The 16858-nt window shown below is 43.5% G+C and overlaps 1 protein-coding gene across 6 annotated transcripts in view; it reads right to left on the bottom strand.

Annotated features, from left to right (window-relative positions):
- FYN (FYN proto-oncogene, Src family tyrosine kinase) overlaps positions 1-16858 on the bottom strand; it is a 181288-nt gene that overhangs the window by 9388 nt on the left and 155042 nt on the right. For all 6 annotated transcript variants that reach the window (XM_050789058.1, XM_050789059.1, XM_050789061.1 and 3 more), the window contains one exon: positions 3845-3976. In XM_050789058.1, coding sequence (XP_050645015.1) covers positions 3845-3976 — 132 coding nt within the window. The remainder of the gene's footprint in view (positions 1-3844; positions 3977-16858) is intronic.

The raw sequence follows: 16858 nt of genomic DNA, 5'->3' as shown, positions 1-16858 counted from the left end.
GAAGCCGTGGACGTTTTTAACTAGCAGGGTGAGATAACCAGGTCTGTGTTTTCTGGGATACTAACTCTGCTGGCGACAATGGTAGAATGGTGGGTGGGTGGTGGGGAGGCGGGGAGAAACTGGAAGCAGAGAGGAAAAGAAGGATTTGAGAACGGTTTTAAAGGTGAAATGACAGGTAAAAATGCATAACTCTGATTTTATGCATCAACCCCAGAAAACTGCTTTTATTTAAGTGTTTTTATTTCTCATACACAACAATCCATCAGTATGAAATCAGTTCTAATCTTGAGGTAAAGAATGCTTCTGAACCCTTGCTTGCAGAAAAGCAAGCTAGCCTGCAATGCAGAGAATGCATTCTGGTCAGGCTGTCAGCAGGGAACTGATGGAGCTCTTCCTTGGAACTGCATCCATACTTGTTACACATCTTGAAAGCAACCTTCCTCATCTGGTAAGGTGATGTAACCTTTCTCCACCACCCCCCTGTTAATCTCAGCATCGTATTTCAGTATTTTTTTCTCCTTCGGCTTCAAAGTTCTCATTCAGTTTGAGATTGTCCTCTTCCCTTCCTTTTTGTCCATTCCTCTCACACAACTTGCCAATGTTCTATCATCTCTGCCTCCCTTTGCCCTTTATTTGGTCACACCTCACATACTCCAACATAAGTTCCTTCTGGGATTGTCACTTCTGGGCCTTCTTTCACGCTGGGCAAAGATGCCTGGAAAGCTTTTATAAAACCGATTTATAAGTCACCTCCTTCTCCTGCACCTCCATCTTCACCTACCAGCCAAAGGACCTTTCTTATGTGTCAAGGAAACAGCAGGCTATTCTCCGGTATGGAAGACTCAGAAAAATGTACCACCATCTACTGTTCTCCAAAAAAGCATTACTTGAAAATATACTCTAGCCAGTCGAGACATTACTACTGCATCAAAATGCAGAATGGAAATCATGACGGACCGGGACTCAGAGTCCGTCCTGGGGTACTAGCAACAGGCACAAAGACACAACATGGGAAGTTGAGAAGTGAGCCCTCAGCGTACACTGACTGACTTGCCACACCAACAAATAGCAAGAATGCAGAGAGGAAGGTCCTTCTTTGTTTTCACAGTGACATCTGAAGGAAGCTTCGTGAAACCTCTTATTCCTTAGGAATTATTATCCTTCGTTAGGATAATAATCCTGTAACTGGAATCCCTCTGTAAAAGCTTCTCCCTCAAGGAGAATTTTCTGTTGGATTCACAAACCCAATTAAATAGGATTATAGCTATGTTAAAAAACAAAACCCAGAAAGAACCCATGAGTAGGAACAGGCCTGGGGACAATTTTTTGTGGTTTTCTTTGAATGAGGACCAGCTCATGACACCCCCAATGAGGACACAGTTCCCTGGTCACCACTGCCAACCAGCGAAGCCCCAACGCAGGCTCTCGGCCACCTTTCCAGCCACATCTCCAGGTGTGTCCCTGCACGTGGCATCTTCTCAGATTCATCCTGTGATCCCTGGAACTGTCCTCCCAGGCCTACGTGCCTTCCCACGTGCCAGACCTTGGGATGCTTTCCCACTTTCTGGGTTTGAGGAAACCCTGCTTGCCTTCCAAGGTCTGGCTTACTTGCCTTCCTTACACAGCCCCCTCTCTCCAGCACTCCTCCAGGGCTAGAGGCAGTTCTCACAGCCCACTGCAGACCAGCACTTGCTCACAGCTCTCTCTGCAGGAGCCACTGGAGTTAGTTCTCACTTCAGACTCCTCTGCCATCCTCACAGGACTCGGCATGAAGAGTCCCTCTCAGACCTGCTGTGTGTGGATACCTGGATCAGGTGTCCCTGACCCCATTATCAGAATGAAGATCTAGGCCCCATAGTAGGTAAAGCCAAGTAATCCATCCCTTCAGGATGACTCCCTCTAATAATAAACCAGGAATAAAGAAGGCTGGTTTCTTCCTGGATTTGATGCATATTTTATCTATCTGACTGTAATGTCCACGAACACAGGGGCTAAATGTATTTACTTGCCCACTGTGCTGACAATGCCTAGCCTGAGGCAGGTACTAATCAAGGCTTGCTGAGAGTATGAAGGTCTTATTTGCAGTATTTCCTGGATAGAGGAAAATGCCTGGCACAGTTCACAGTGACTGAAGCTACGCTGAATGAATGAATCCTGGTCTAAGTGGTAAAATGAGGCCATTTTCTTTATGCTAAAAGCAAACCTGACAAAAGACTCCCTGAGAAACACGCACCTGCCTTCCTTCTCCCAGGCTCCCCCCACCCCCGCTCCACCCCTTTGTCTTGGTTTCTGTGTGAGATTCTGAGTAACAAAAAGCTGCTTTGTATTTACTGCAAGGGAAGGCTTCACAGCAACGCAAACAACATTAACCTTTCCTCCCTGACTGCATTTAACACACAGGGTGACTATAGACCTGGGGGGATCAGGAAGAAATCAGCTCAAAATTCAGACAAGAAATAAAGAAGAGACGCCTGCACATCTTCACCGTCCCAAGACCCACACATCTCCCCCTTTGAGAAGCGATTCCGAAACACCCACGCTATGCTCCATCCCCCAGGGCGGCCCTTTCTTCTGTGCTGGTTGGCGATTCCTGGAGTGTCTGCCCGTGTGTGCATGCCGGCAGCAGCAGTCACTGCAGCATCAATAAAACTGACTTACACCCACATCTCTAAACGCCCAGTGCCGGCACTTCAGAGACCGGGAATTTGTCAATTTTGCCTCCATGTCAACCTGGCTCTCCTAGGAGTCTCAAGGCTACACCAACCCAGAACGAGATTATCTTGATGTGCCCCTCTCTGTGTTCTCTGAAGATGACCAGAAACAATCATAAAAAAGGAACAAAGGGATTACAAATTAATCTGCCTTCACTGGCTCCTCTGACTGCAAAGATATGATTACAAACCCAGAATTTGCAGGAGACCTAAATTCCTCATTAATCTTCACTATCGTTTCTATCACTGTTTTTTTTTTTCTTGTTTGTTTTTTTCCTTTAAGCTCCTTTCTTAGGCAGAGAATGAGGGGGAGCTATGTTCTTTCTTCACTCAGCAGTAACTGAAAAATATGTCCTTAACATTTCAAAAAAGCAGATCGTCCCTGTGCTGTAACCACTAAAGCGTGGAGGTGAAATGGCATGGGTGTCCTTTATGTCACCATCTGTCGACGTTCATCAATTTAAGCATGGATAACCCAAACTCGTGCTTCCTTTGGAAAGCATCAATCTGATAATCCAGAAACATTCCAGAGTCTAAGAATTTCCGATTTCTTTACATTAGACTTGCTTTGCTATCACATGTTTTGACTGTTCAGCAACAGGTAGTGAGTGGCTCTAAATTGCACTTCGCATGTGCCTCTGCTCTCTTTGGCCATCTGGAGCTGGGTCCTGCGGAGAGAACAGGTCCTGGCATGTTCCTCCCAGGCTCACTCCATGGGTCAGTGCTACAGTGTAATCAAAAAGCAGTGGGGCTTTTCTCCTTCTCTTTCCCAGACATGTCTGCAAACTCCATTTGGGCAGAGGCACTGCCAGTGACATTTCTGCTCTGGGAACCACAGACACATACTCCTACTGAGACAGGAGGGATTCTATGAACTGGAAGGGGACTGAAGCATTTAGACCAGCTGCTACTTACATTAATCCTGACACACAGTTCATGGTGGCTGCTTGTCTACATACATGGTGGCTCCCAGTTCTGCTTTTCTCTGGCTGAATACCTGGCCGTGTTCTTCAAACTCAAGCTCAGCAGAAAGCTGAGGATGGGGCTTAGAAAGCAAAGTGGATGAAGTTTCCCCAAATGGTGTCAAAAAAGCCTCCAATCCCAGGCCCACGTCTGCGAGGCCCTGCTCTTACCTGGGTATGGCACTCTTCCTTTGGTGACCAGCTCTGTGAGTAAGATTCCAAAAGACCACACGTCAGACTTGATTGTGAACCTCCCGTACAGGGCTGCCTCGGGGGCCGTCCACTTGATGGGGAATTTTGCACCTGCAGAACGAACACCTGGTTATTCATCAGGCAGAGGGCGCTGCACTGGGCATGGGGTGTGCGAGGGAAAGGCACGTGCAAAAACTACTTTCATGAGAGCAGGTTTAGAGGGGAGGACAGAAAGGAGGTGAAGCAGGAATGGGCTGGGATTGGGAAGATGTAGGGTCTGGTCTTGGCTGTGTGACCCTAAGGAATCCAGCTCAAAGCACCTTAATACCTCAATAAAGGGGGGAAGAAGCCCTGGTTTCTTGTGATTTAGGAAACTTATATATATATTTAACTTTGAAATAATGCTATGTTTTAATACACACAGACAGGATTTAGTCATAATGCTGCTCTCATGAGTCCTCTGGTATGTAAGATAGTGTGGTCTCACCAGGTACACAAAACCAGATGAAGACACAGAGCGGCTCCCAGGGTGGGGACAACTGGATGCAGCCCATGTGTTCTGCTGAAATGGGTTAGATTTCCCAAAGGCCTCCCACACCCACAGCAGGGAAAGGAATCTGCCTCCAGCTCCTTCTCTCTCCACATTTGCTGTCTTTCCTCCATTCTTTCTCCCTGTAGCGGCCATCTTTACTCCTGGGATACTTTTTTCTTCTATACTGTAAGATCACTTTCTTACCACCTTTTCTTCCACCATCCAGAAAGAGTACTATTTAATGTTTGTTTTTTAAAGAGCAGTTTTGCCTCCATGACTGTCTTATGAGTCTCTGACTTTTCAAGACCAAGGTGCAAATTCATGTCAGTCAGGGGAGTAATTTTTATTCAAAAATTTAACTGATCATTAAAATAATCTTCTCTCTAAACCAAAAGGAAGGGTGTGGTCCACCTTGCTTTCTACAAGCTTGATGTGTGTGCAGGGAATTAAAAGGGATTCAGGCCAGGTGCAGTGGCTCACGCCTGTAATGCCGGCACCTTAGGAGGCAGAGGCGGGCCAATCATTTGAGGTCAGGAGTTTGAGACCAGCCTGGCCAACATGGTGAAACCTTGTCTCTACTAAAAATGCAAAAATTAGCCAGGTGTGGTGGCACGAGCCTGTAGTCCCAGCTACCCAGGAGGCTGAGGCAGGAGAATCACTTGAACCCCGGAGGCAGAGGTTGAAGTGAACCGAGATCACGCCACTGCACTCCAGCCTAGGTGACAGAGCAACAGTCTGTCTCAGAAAAAAATAAAATAAAATAAAATAAAATAAAATAAAAGGGATTTAGCAGCTTGTACTCTCAAACATTTATAAACCAATTATAAAGCAGTTCCAGGTATTTTACTGAACAAACTAAAAGAAAAACACAAGGAATTTTTATTACTTATGGAAACACAACTACATGTTTAAAGCATGTTCATTCTACTTAAGGAGCTCCTAAAAATCATACAAAGGCTGACAAAATCAGAATGTTTCATACAATCTTCTATAAAAAGTCACTATGTACAAAAGTGGCAAATGATTAAAATATTTAAATTGGCACAGTTTTAATAGCCAGAGGTATGATAAATTACAGCAATTAGATTTTTGTCTTAAATATAGCATATGATAACATCTTTAGTAAATCTACCCTGGCATTTTCAGGCAATATAATTTTCCTCTCCATCTCTCATGTGTCTGTGTGAAATGAAATGAAAAAAAAAAAATCCTGCTATTTCATTATGAGGCATCTCACATTAACACTGGAGCAGAAAAGTTATTCTATAGTTTTCCTTTTATGCATAGAGTTATTTTTAATTAGTTATGTTTCTCAGGCATAATTATTTATATCTTTCCTTACGTGCTAGATGATTCCACATAAGACCTGGTATTCTCTGAATAGTCGTTTTGTTTTTAAAGTTTCTTTCAAAGCATTCTTCTCACACTTCCTATCCTTGAGTATTCTGTTCACGCAGCTTTGGACTCTGAGCCACTGGGATTAATGTGATAGATTTTCTTCAGTGTTGAGAGCAGACTGTGCCCTGGACCAAACCTCAGCTGGAGTTCTCTTACTTCAGAGAATTAAAGGTATACTACATTCATTCCTATTTAAACCATCTCTTGAGCCAAATGGCTTGGAAATCTCTGACCGTCTCTGAAGTAAATGGAACATTTTTCTCTGCTGTGCAGACAAATCCTGTAAATAAAATGACAACCAACGGAGTTGTTTTTCCCCTTCTTTGAATCACTCGACATTGGTGAAGGTGTGTGTGTTGCTGAAAGCGACTATTTAAAATCTGGATACAGTCATGTTAGATTTTCCAAGTGATATAATTTCAGATTTAAAAAACAACGGCAGTATCAGCCAGTTGCATTAGTCCGCTTTATTATTTTCCCATTGTATAATCTACAATAAGGATTATAATATATAAACCTTCAAAAAATGTTAAAACAAAGGCTGCAAAATGTAAGGAATCTTTGAAAGGAAGTCATTTGTAGATATGTGGTCTGACTACTAAGCTTACTTAAATTTGTTTTGTGTTAATTTTCTTTCTAAGACAAGCAATATATTTATACCAAACAATGTATTTATAATGTATTTGGAGGAATAAAAAATAATGTATTTGTCCAACTTCTCCTGCTTCTTCTCTGTCTTAAAATAGCAGTCACTTTAGACAAAATAAGCTTCTTTATAGATAACTCATTTTCCTTTTCAAGGAAGACAAAAGGTTAAATCAAAGCAGCAATAAGGTATTAATGATTAACTGCGGTTTCTACTGAAAAGAGCTAATCCCTGCTTCCTCTTCCACACATCTCATTACTTCTGTTTCCCCTTATCCTGGCTTCCCATCTCCTGAGGGTACAAAGCTTTGGCCCTAAAATGCAGCTGTAAATGTGCAGGAGTTAACTGGGGATTTTTGGCAGGTGTCTTTACAACTAACCGTGCAGGTTGCACAGTGTAAAACCCCATCTATGAAAACAGCATCCCTAAGGTTGTGTAGTACATAACCTATACAATCCCACAGGTGTCCCTGCTGCAGGGCTGCTGCAGTGGGCTCCGTAAGTTAGGAGACTTCAGACACCTTGAAGGAAGGATCTCCTGGGTGTAAATGTTGTCTTTCCCTTGAAAGTAAAGTTCTGACAGGCAAAAAGTCAGAATCAAAGTGGTCTTCTAAGTAGTATGGACTTACAGAACAATGGAGAAAACATCAGAACTGCAATGCAGTTAACTTGGTATTGTTATGTAACTAGCTGACTCACTCTTTGAAATTCTTCTGCTTGGGAGCAGGATTTAGATATGAAAACAGTTTTCTCCCCTTCGCATTTTATTTAGAGGGAACAGAGCAAACTATACAGGTAATGATCATCTATGCCACTGTTATCTTGAGCTTTACTGTAACACTTAGTGTGTCTGTTCCATGTTTACATGAATTCAAAAAAAGAAGTGACCACTCTGTCATTTCTTACTGAATTAGCTTAACAGTTTAGGATTCTTTAGGATTCTTTTAAGCCAATACACAAAGGCCATAATATGTGTGTGCGTGTGTGTGGTGTGTGCACTTGGAAGCATCTTTTCCACTGAATGTTTTCCAGGTACTATTTGCAAATATTACCAAACTCCCAAGCCATTGCTGAAACCTTGACTTGTCATGGTGAAAACTTGACAACCTGGTGTTGTCACTGGGGCCCATGTCCTAGAACTTCCAGGTAAGAGGATCTTTGTAGCTTAGTCATTTAACTCCCAGGAACATATATAAGACCAGTTAGCCTTAGGCTGAATCATTCCTGTGATGAATAAATATGTCGATATTTTAAATGACTTCTGATATACAGCTCAATCCTATTTCTCTGAATTCTGTTGAGAAACAAAATGAGTGATCACAAACTCTGTGTAACATCAGGAGTCTTATTCACTCCCGTGGCTCCAATGACTATCTTGAACCCAACGATGCCTGCATTTATATCACCAGATGGGACCTCTCTCTTGAGTCCTTGACTTGCATAACCAGTTTCCCTCTCAATTGTCTCTCCATCATCACAATGGATTTCTCTCTAATGGATGTCTCTCCATCATCACAATGGAGAGACAATTGAGAAGGAAATTGGTTATACAAGTCAGCGCCCCTCAAATGCAATATCCAAAATTTATCTTCCCCACAATTTGGCTTCTCAATCCTTGGTGACTTTGTAAACCACCCAGTTGGTGATAACAGAATCCTGAGAATCATCCTTGCCTGGACACTCTATTTTTCATTATTGTGCACTCGGATCCCAGCACAGGACCCCTATTGAAGGAGGTCAATACATCTTTACTGAATGATCTCTGTGCCCTCACGGGCTTTGTCCATGCCCGTGTCAGGTCCATTACATCCTGACCATTTCATACTCTTGAATTCACTACCCTTCCTCTAGTCCTCACTTGCTCAGCATGCCCACCCTGGGTTTCTACAGTAGCCTTCTAATATAATCCATATACATAATCTGGTACCTACCTACTTCCCCAGCTGCTTCTTATCATCCCAGATGTGTTCTCCTCTGCTCCCCTCCTCTCTCCTCTACAACCTCTCCACTGCCCTTCTTTGACTGCTTTGCAAATGCCAGGCTCCTACCTGCTTCAGGGACAGGCTATTTCCTTTGTCAAAAGTCCTTACCCCATTGCTAATTCTTACTCCTCTTTTGCTCCTAGCCAAAGAATTACTTGCACAGGGAACCTTTGCCTGATCACTAAAGACTGGGGTAGGTTTCCTACTTCTATGCTGCCAGAGCACCTCCCTCTTTGTAGTTGTCACTATTTTTTTTCAGTAAATATTGCCTAATGAAGCTGTTATTATTAAAGTGCAATGAATGCATGAATTGTCTGAAGGCTGTCTCTGTCCACAGATACATACTGTGCTTGAGTGCTGGAGCATGTCTTCCCGGATGGCCAGCACATCTCCAGTACTGAGTACAGTGTCTGGTGCAGAGAAAGCACTTGATAAACAGGTGCTGAATGAATGAATGAATGAGTAGCTGGACAGCCCTTCCCTTTTTGGCTGAATAACCACAGTTCCTTACAGAGCATATTATCGGTTCCCTGCCCTCTGGTGAGTCCTCTACTTGTCCTTGGTGACAGCACCAGGGTCACTGTCTGGATGCCCTTTTAAGAGTCTAACAATTGCGAATTGAAATGGAAAAGCAATAGCCACACACTAATGAAACTTAAAACACCTGGAGAACCCTGCATTTTCACTCCAAAGGAAGTGTGTTCAGATCCCCTTTGGGTCGGAGTGAATGTATCTGAGTGAGGGAGCCCCACAATTTATTCTCTGAGGACAAGGGGGCCTAGTTCACTGGGGCTGCAGCTGGGGATGGGGGTGGTTAGTTACATCAGCAGAAAGACAAGGTGGCAAGGGGCCTTGGGAGAGTTGACAGTGAAACAAAGTGGAAAATCCTTAATAGACTGGATTAAGAATAAATTCTTAATAGACTGGGATGAATGCAAGTGACTAGACATCAACCATTTCGACCTCACTGAGCCCTGGTCTTCCTCATTTAAAGTAAAGTTAATAATCATCCATGCTTCAGGCAAGAGAAAGGAGAGGGCTGTGGATTTATTCAGTTATCAAAGTTTGTCCACAGAAATAACACAAACACCCACCACTGCTGGGCTGGCTTGTTTTCTCTTTTTCCTACCACCAGTATTTCTGGAGTGTTCCCCAGTGCCCGGCACTGCACTTGGTACCAGGAGGATGAAAGTGAATGCAGTCTCTGGCAGTCATGGAGCTAGAAGCTTAGTTTGAGGGAGATAAAATAAATGAATGGCTTTTACATATGTCAACTACAATAAAGTGCTATGGAGAATAATAAGATGGAGTACAAGGACAGATTTTGTGGGACTCTGTAAGCTGCACTAGGATTCTGGATTCCATCCTAAGCGCAGAAAGTCACTGGGCTGTGAGCAGAAGTGCGATGACTTCCCATATCGTTCTTTTCCCTTGTCTTTTAAAACATGGAGGATAACACATCATTACCTTGAGAATGATTTATGATGAGACAGAATGGGAAAAGTGTTTTGACTTTTCAAAACTCTTCAAAAGCATCATGACATTTCAAGGCCCATGGGTGTCTATCAGCAATTAGCAATTGGGTAGATGATGCTTCCATTGTCACTTCTGTCATGTTTACTTAACGAGTGGCTCTGGGTGCATTTGTACTATTTTAGCACACTTCTCACATTTGAATAATACCAATAATCTTGGTAACAAAGCAGTAAAACTTAGCATAATCCAACCTGCAAAGCTCAAACATTTATATGAGAAATGCATGAATTATTTTTCTGAGTTTATTCTTCCCCATGTTCTTCCTTTCTTTCCAAGCATTTTGCTTGTCTCCCCTGTGGGCTCTTCTTGCTTGGATTTACTCAAGTAAGCTTCCTGCCTCTCCTGAGTAGCTAGGACTATAGGTGTGCACCACCATGCCTGGCTAATTTTTACTTTACTTTAATTATTATTATTATTTTTTTGAGACAGAGTCTCGCTCTGTTGCCCAGGCTGGAGTGCAGTGGTGCGATCTCAACTCACTGCAACCTCCACCTCACAGATACAAGCAATTCACCTGTCTCAGCTTCCTGAGTAGCTGGGACTATAGGTGCACACCACCATGCCCGGCTAAGTTTTGTACTTTTAGTAGAGATGGGGTTTCACCATATTGGTCAGGCTAGTCTCGAACTCCTGACCTCAGGTGATCCACCCACCTCGGCCTCCCAAAGTGCTGGAATTACAGGCATGAGCCACTGCGCCCAGTCTAATTTTATGTTTCGTAGAGATGGGATCTTGCTATGTTGCCTGGGCTAGTCCTGAACTCCTGGGCTCAAGGGGTCGTCCTGCCTTGGTCTCCCAAAGTGCTGGGACTACAGGTGCGAGCCACTGTGCCTGACCTAACTTGGTTCTTGCTACCCCAAACACAATTAATCTAGTTCAGTTTGCTTTACTATATCCTGTGTCCTGCACTTAGCATGCTCACACTTGTTTCTTTTACATTGGCTTTGGAAATGCTCTCTTTCCCTTCACCTGCTTAGCTAAAGCCTACTCAGCTCCAGTCCCACCTCCTTCATGAAATCACCTGTGATTACTCCAGCCTTCACTAATCTCTCCAATGCACCTCGCGCCTAGTGCTAGAAACAACAGTTTAATGCTTGATAATAGCAGCTACCACAATAGCTAAACATACACTGAGCGCTTGCTAAGAGTCAGGCATGCAAAGCACTGTGCACATGAGGTGGATACCAGGAATAGTCTTGTTCTACAGATGAGAAAATGGAACATGGACAGGAAAGGAATGTGCCAAACAAAGAACACGTGTAGATGGCAGAACTGGGATTTGAACCAAAGGCGCCAGAGCCTGACTGCATAAACGCTATACACTGTTCCACCATGTCCATGTCTCCTCTGTGTCCTTTTACTAGTTCTTTCGTAAGTTATTTTAAAAATCTCCTTCAATAGAATGCAAATCCACTGAGGTTGGAGACACATATTTCTTCATAGCAACTTGCCTAAGGCTGGTTAAACAGCAGTAAATGCTCTAACTAGCTAAAGGGTCCAGCCAGGCAGTAAGTTATCTGACACCCTGACGGTCAAAGTCATTCTTTTCCTTTACACAGACTTAATCAAACTAAACACAAAGAGTAACAATAGAGTGGTGTAATAAACTAATAATTTTCTTCACTCTTAAAAGTTATAGGAATAAAATCTTCCTTTCATACGACAGCACAGCCTGAGTGATGCTCTCGGTTTTTCAGTGCCAACAGGATGACTGCCCAAAGTCATTATGTCAGGATGGCCCATCCCAAGCCCCAGACCACATTCCAGTTAATGAAGTCCCTCTATCCCTAGTGGCCAGGTAATCTGTTTTTCACTTCTGCCTCAAATAGAAACAGTCTTACTTGACTCAGTTACTTCCTGTTCTTTATGTGTTTTCATACATTAAGATGATGGCACAGGCATTTCAAATGCTCCAGTGAAGACTGCAGATACTTTTGCTGCCAAATCACCTCCTGCAGTAAGAGTACATAAGCCGGTCAGGAAACGAGGAGTGGATGCTCTTCAGTGACAATGCAAAGCAGTCCCACTGTGGGCTGAGCTGGGATTGAGTAGTCACTCGTGGAAGGACCAGTATGATCACTTAGGAAAGGAGCTTCTGAGTCAGGCATCCCTGTGCTTGCACACTGGATTTGCTGGTTGATCATTTAAAATGTCCCTAAGTCTCAGTTTCCTTGTCTATAAACTGGGGATGATAACCTCCTAAGGTTGTGGTGAGAAGAATCGTTGATGTAAAAGGCTCAGCACAGCATCTGGCACCTGGTAATAGCTAAATAAATGCCAGCTGTTACTTTATTCAGATAGTAAAGGCCTAAAGTCACTGAGTTGCACTGGCAAATGCCATCAGCAATGCCAAAGCTCTCCAAACATCAGAAGAGGAAAAGAAGATAAAAAAAACCCTCATCAAAACACTCATCAACCAATCAATGAGAATCTTCCGAGGGTCCACGATGTCCCCAGCACCCTGTGAGGCACTCCTGGGAAAACCAAGCACAGGTTGCCTCCACCCTTGGGCCCAGCTCACATCACCGGAGAGCTGAACTGCCAAGTCTCTCTCTCTTTTATTTTTCCTGGTGACCAGGCCATCCATAGTCTCAGAGAATATCCCCTCTGGCTAAAAAACTAGGTCAAGGTGGAGAAGGTGAAGTCAGTATTGAATAAAAGAAGCCAAATCCTTCCTACAGAGAATCTGAGCTGTGCCCTAATAGCATTTTCAAGGAGGAAACCCATTACTTTCAACAACAGACACTGCTTTTCTGAACCAAAGAGCCACCCAGAGCCCTTTTTAATTATAAAGCCACTAACTCTGAAAATTATTATATCCAATATTTAATAGTATGCAATACTTCAACTTGAAAGTTACTCCGGGTAATAAAAGAAAAGAAATCACAAACAATGCCAATAACAGAAATTTGGTTTACAGGAGGGAGAGGTGACAAGGCGGTACCAGGACAGGATATCCTGTGAAAGAAGCAAAATCAAAGCTGACCTGACCTGGAACTTTGTGGTTACTTAAACAAAACAATGATTTCAAACTCAATGAAACTTGGCAAAGCAAAACTCAGAATTTTCACACTAGGCCAAGGGAATGACTTTCAGATTTCCCAAATGCTTCTGAAGTAATACAACTGGGTGTTTTCCAGTTATCTCTGGTGACGCATTCTGTTGAAACTTCTACTTCAAGTTCATAAGGTTTTAGCATCATGCTTTAAAAAAAAAATGAAAAGTAAATGTTACAATGGGTTAAGATTACATTCCATCTGAAATTTCAAAATGTTGAGCAAGGAGTTTGAGAAGGAGGGAGGTTGGGAGGAAGGAGGAATTCTGTCCCACCAGGGTTGCGAGTGGAGAAGGGACAAGTTAGGCCAAGGAGGACAAGAACCAAGGAGTGGAAGGTGGGCCTGAACATATTGCAAAGATAAGGTTGATTAACTAGGCACAGATCCAAAGTCTAATTGAGTGGAATCCATGGAAAGAATATTCAGGCTGATTGGGGTGAGCAAAGTTCCAAGAGAGCCCAGAGCTCAAGACTGGACAGAGAAGAGATAGAAGGTCTATCAGTGGGTAATAAAAATCGAACCCAGGACAACTAGAGGACAGAGGGGAGTAGACTCATCTACCAGGGAGAATGCAGGGGCTAGGCTGGACTCTAGGTATTAATCCTGGGGTTTTGCAGTTGGGGAATGATAGGCAGGATATATTGTGGAAGGGCATTTGATCCAGACACGGAGGCTACCAGAAGGTAAACTGTGACATTCCTTCCAAATATCCCTAGAGGAGCCAGGAAGTAAAGGGAGGAAATTCTGCGCTGCTTGTCATTCTCCATCACCTCCCTTGCAATGGTGACCAATGACAAACCCACTCTAACTCATGGGGGCAATGCAAAAGTAGAGAATAAAATTAATGGGCATCTCCTGAAATCATGGATATTTGGTCCTTTTAAGAAGGAAATCTGAGAACCATCAAAGGGACTTTCCTTGGAGTACAGACTGTGTTATGTAGGCTTATTTAAGTGGTTATCTTGGGTGGGACTGAAGAAAAAAGGAGCCCTGCTTGCTGTTCCAGAATACTGAGGCTCTGAATAATTCCAATTATCCTTCCAGTTTTCCAAGAGCCAGAAAGGAAGCAATATCAGAATAAAAATTCTGTAACTTGATTACCTCTGCAAAGAGAAAACAAAACAAAACCAACAGAATAAAAATTCTGATTCACAGCTTCAACAGGATAAACACTGTGTTTGTGGACTTTCAATCCAGAGCAAAAGACAAGGGCTTTGTAACCATCTGCACACTGCTGCCCAGGGTGGTGAGAGGAACTCACCTGAGTGATCAATGGATGTGTGGGATGTAGTTCAATATAGAAATGATGCCAAGAATCCAGCCACCCCCAGAAGGGGCAGAGGGCCCGCGTCAGTCTGACTTCCTGCCACATGGCGAGCTAGGCTGCACGGGCAGCACTGGGTTTGAGGATGCTGTGTGGGAACAGGTGGAGGTCATGGAGTTTGATTGGGAGCTCAGAAGGTATCAAAGGATAAGAGGATATACAGAAGACAAGTGCCACTTTGGGGTGGCTTTTTCAAACCGTTCCCCCTTTCAATCTGGCACAGTGTGCCAATAGGGGAGCCACCCTGGGGACAGCAGAGCAATGCCACTGAGCACCCTCCTTTGGCTGGAAGAAATGATGCTTCAGAACCTGGCGCAGTTTTCAGACGTACTGCGTGTCTGTGATTACCCCGATGATGAAAATGCGGGAGTTCCTTTTGCCAGCAAGGCAAGACAAGGAAGCCAAATGACATTTTTGATGTTTGATGGCAATCTGCAGTTCCTATTTACACACTTTAAAATCACAGAGGGTGACCATCTGCTTCCTTCTTGATGATTACTAAGAAACGTGGGCTGCACAGACTGAGGACTTGCTCTTGACCATTCATAAACCACCACCAAAAGGCTCTGCCCAAAACAGCACAAAGGAGAAAGAGATGCTCACACAGAATATACAATGGGACTGACCGGCACAGGTAAAGGGAAAGGTGTGCAAAAAAGCTGGGCTTGAGGTGACCACTGCTTACCTCCAGTCCATCTGTATCCTCTGGGCAGAGTCAGAGCTGCCCAAGGGTGGGAATGAAAGAAATTGGTCCCATCTCCGACCTGAAACAGTTTTAATCTTTAAAGAGAGACTGTAGTAGGAAAGGGTGATTTAGAGTCCCTTTTCTTTTAATTTTAATCTTTGGCTTTCAACACACCCTTTCCTGGAGGAAAATGGATGCGGTCTACAATTCATCTCCATTTCCCTGCCAATTTGACCTGCTCCCCCTAACTATTAATCTGGGCCCCGAAGCTCCACGGTGGCTCAGCAGATAAACAAAGCAGTCCCTCCCAGAAACGAGGTGGAAGCTCAGAGCTTGAAGCGACAGAATACAAATGAAGGAGCTTTTCTGCTTAGTGACTGAAGTGTACCAAACTCAGATCCGGGAAGCTTGATTACAAGCAGCATGGTTCAGGCATGCGACTCAGCTCAGCGGGAAAGCCGTGTCTGACCTCGGAGGGCAGGGCATTCTGTCGGGCAAGTCCCCTGGGGTCTCTCCCTAGACAGCCCTCAGGATGACAGACTCTCAGTGTGGGCTGGGGAGTCGGGGGTTGGCGTGGTCATTTGATGGCGGCACCACTGAGTTGGGAACACACTAGTCGGTGCTTAAGACAATGGCTTGCATTTTAAAGGGTTTGCTTTTCATCAAAGGACGGTTTGCTTCTCTAGCATGGGAAGAATTAGATTAAATTCAATAATTAAAAAGGTTTTTTTTTTTTTCCTTCCCTCTCCTGATATTTGCTGTTCAGGTCACAGCACACTGTGCGGGAATGGCAATGCTGTTGTTGACAGAGGACAAGAAATTCATGTGTTGACGGGGGCAGAGGGAGGGCATCTCATGGCGAGATCAGCCTTGATCTGCCACTGGATTACAGGGACCTCAGAAGCGGCTGATTAATAATTCCGCAGGAGCCCTTGAGCTGGAAAGCTGGCGCTCTGAGTCTAATAATCCCCAGTCGTAATACAAAGGAAGGACAGGAATTGAATTCACAGTTCTGGATTGTGAAATTCGAAATTCGAAAGAAACAGGGATCCACTTCTTTCTGAGTGTGTTTTTCAACCTAGCTGCCTGCTTGCTTGTGTTAAATGGCTACTGTGCTTTTTGAATCTAAAATCTGATTATATTTAATTAGTATAGGCATCTGGGATTTCTAATACACAAAGAGTTATTAAAGTAACAAATCTTTCTAAAATATGTTTTCTATGAAAGAATGTGTTAATTTATGCGGTAACAATTTTTTAACATGAAATAATTAACATGAAAACTGCAACAATTAGTAATTCTTCGTTGTCTAATTTATACTTGAATTTTCCTCCAGACAATAATCTATTCAATTTAAACCCCCAATACTGGGAGCATTTGAACAGACACATTTTTCTTCTTCTATTTAATACATAAGCCTAAACTTACAGCAGTCATATACAAAGACCCGAATGTTCCTATTTTTATATATATTCCAAAGATCCAAAGATTATGTTTCCTTGACATTTGTTTCATTAATTTCGAACTTAAAAACAAACCAACCAAAACCATACAGCAGCCCCAGTTCCTGTCCTTCGTGAGGATTCAAATCAGGAGAAAGGGCGATAGAGGCAGAGCCTCCATGTGGAAGCAGCCCCGATGGGAGAGATCAGGAAAACCCAAAGTGGGGTGTGTGTGTGTGTGTGTGTGTGTGTGTGTGTGTGTGTGTATGTGACAGTGAGAAACACAACTATTAGCATCCATTGGACCAATAACATTATAATAATATCACTATTACTACTATTGCCAGCTACCACGAGCAGCTCAGTGTTGGCTTTGTGCCAACTGCTTTATGG

This window comes from Macaca thibetana, chromosome 4 (genome assembly GCF_024542745.1).
Source record: "Macaca thibetana thibetana isolate TM-01 chromosome 4, ASM2454274v1, whole genome shotgun sequence".
Classification (NCBI taxonomy): domain Eukaryota; kingdom Metazoa; phylum Chordata; class Mammalia; order Primates; family Cercopithecidae; genus Macaca; species Macaca thibetana.
Note: the sequence above shows the minus strand (reverse complement) of the source record. Positions and strands in the feature narration are given on the sequence as shown.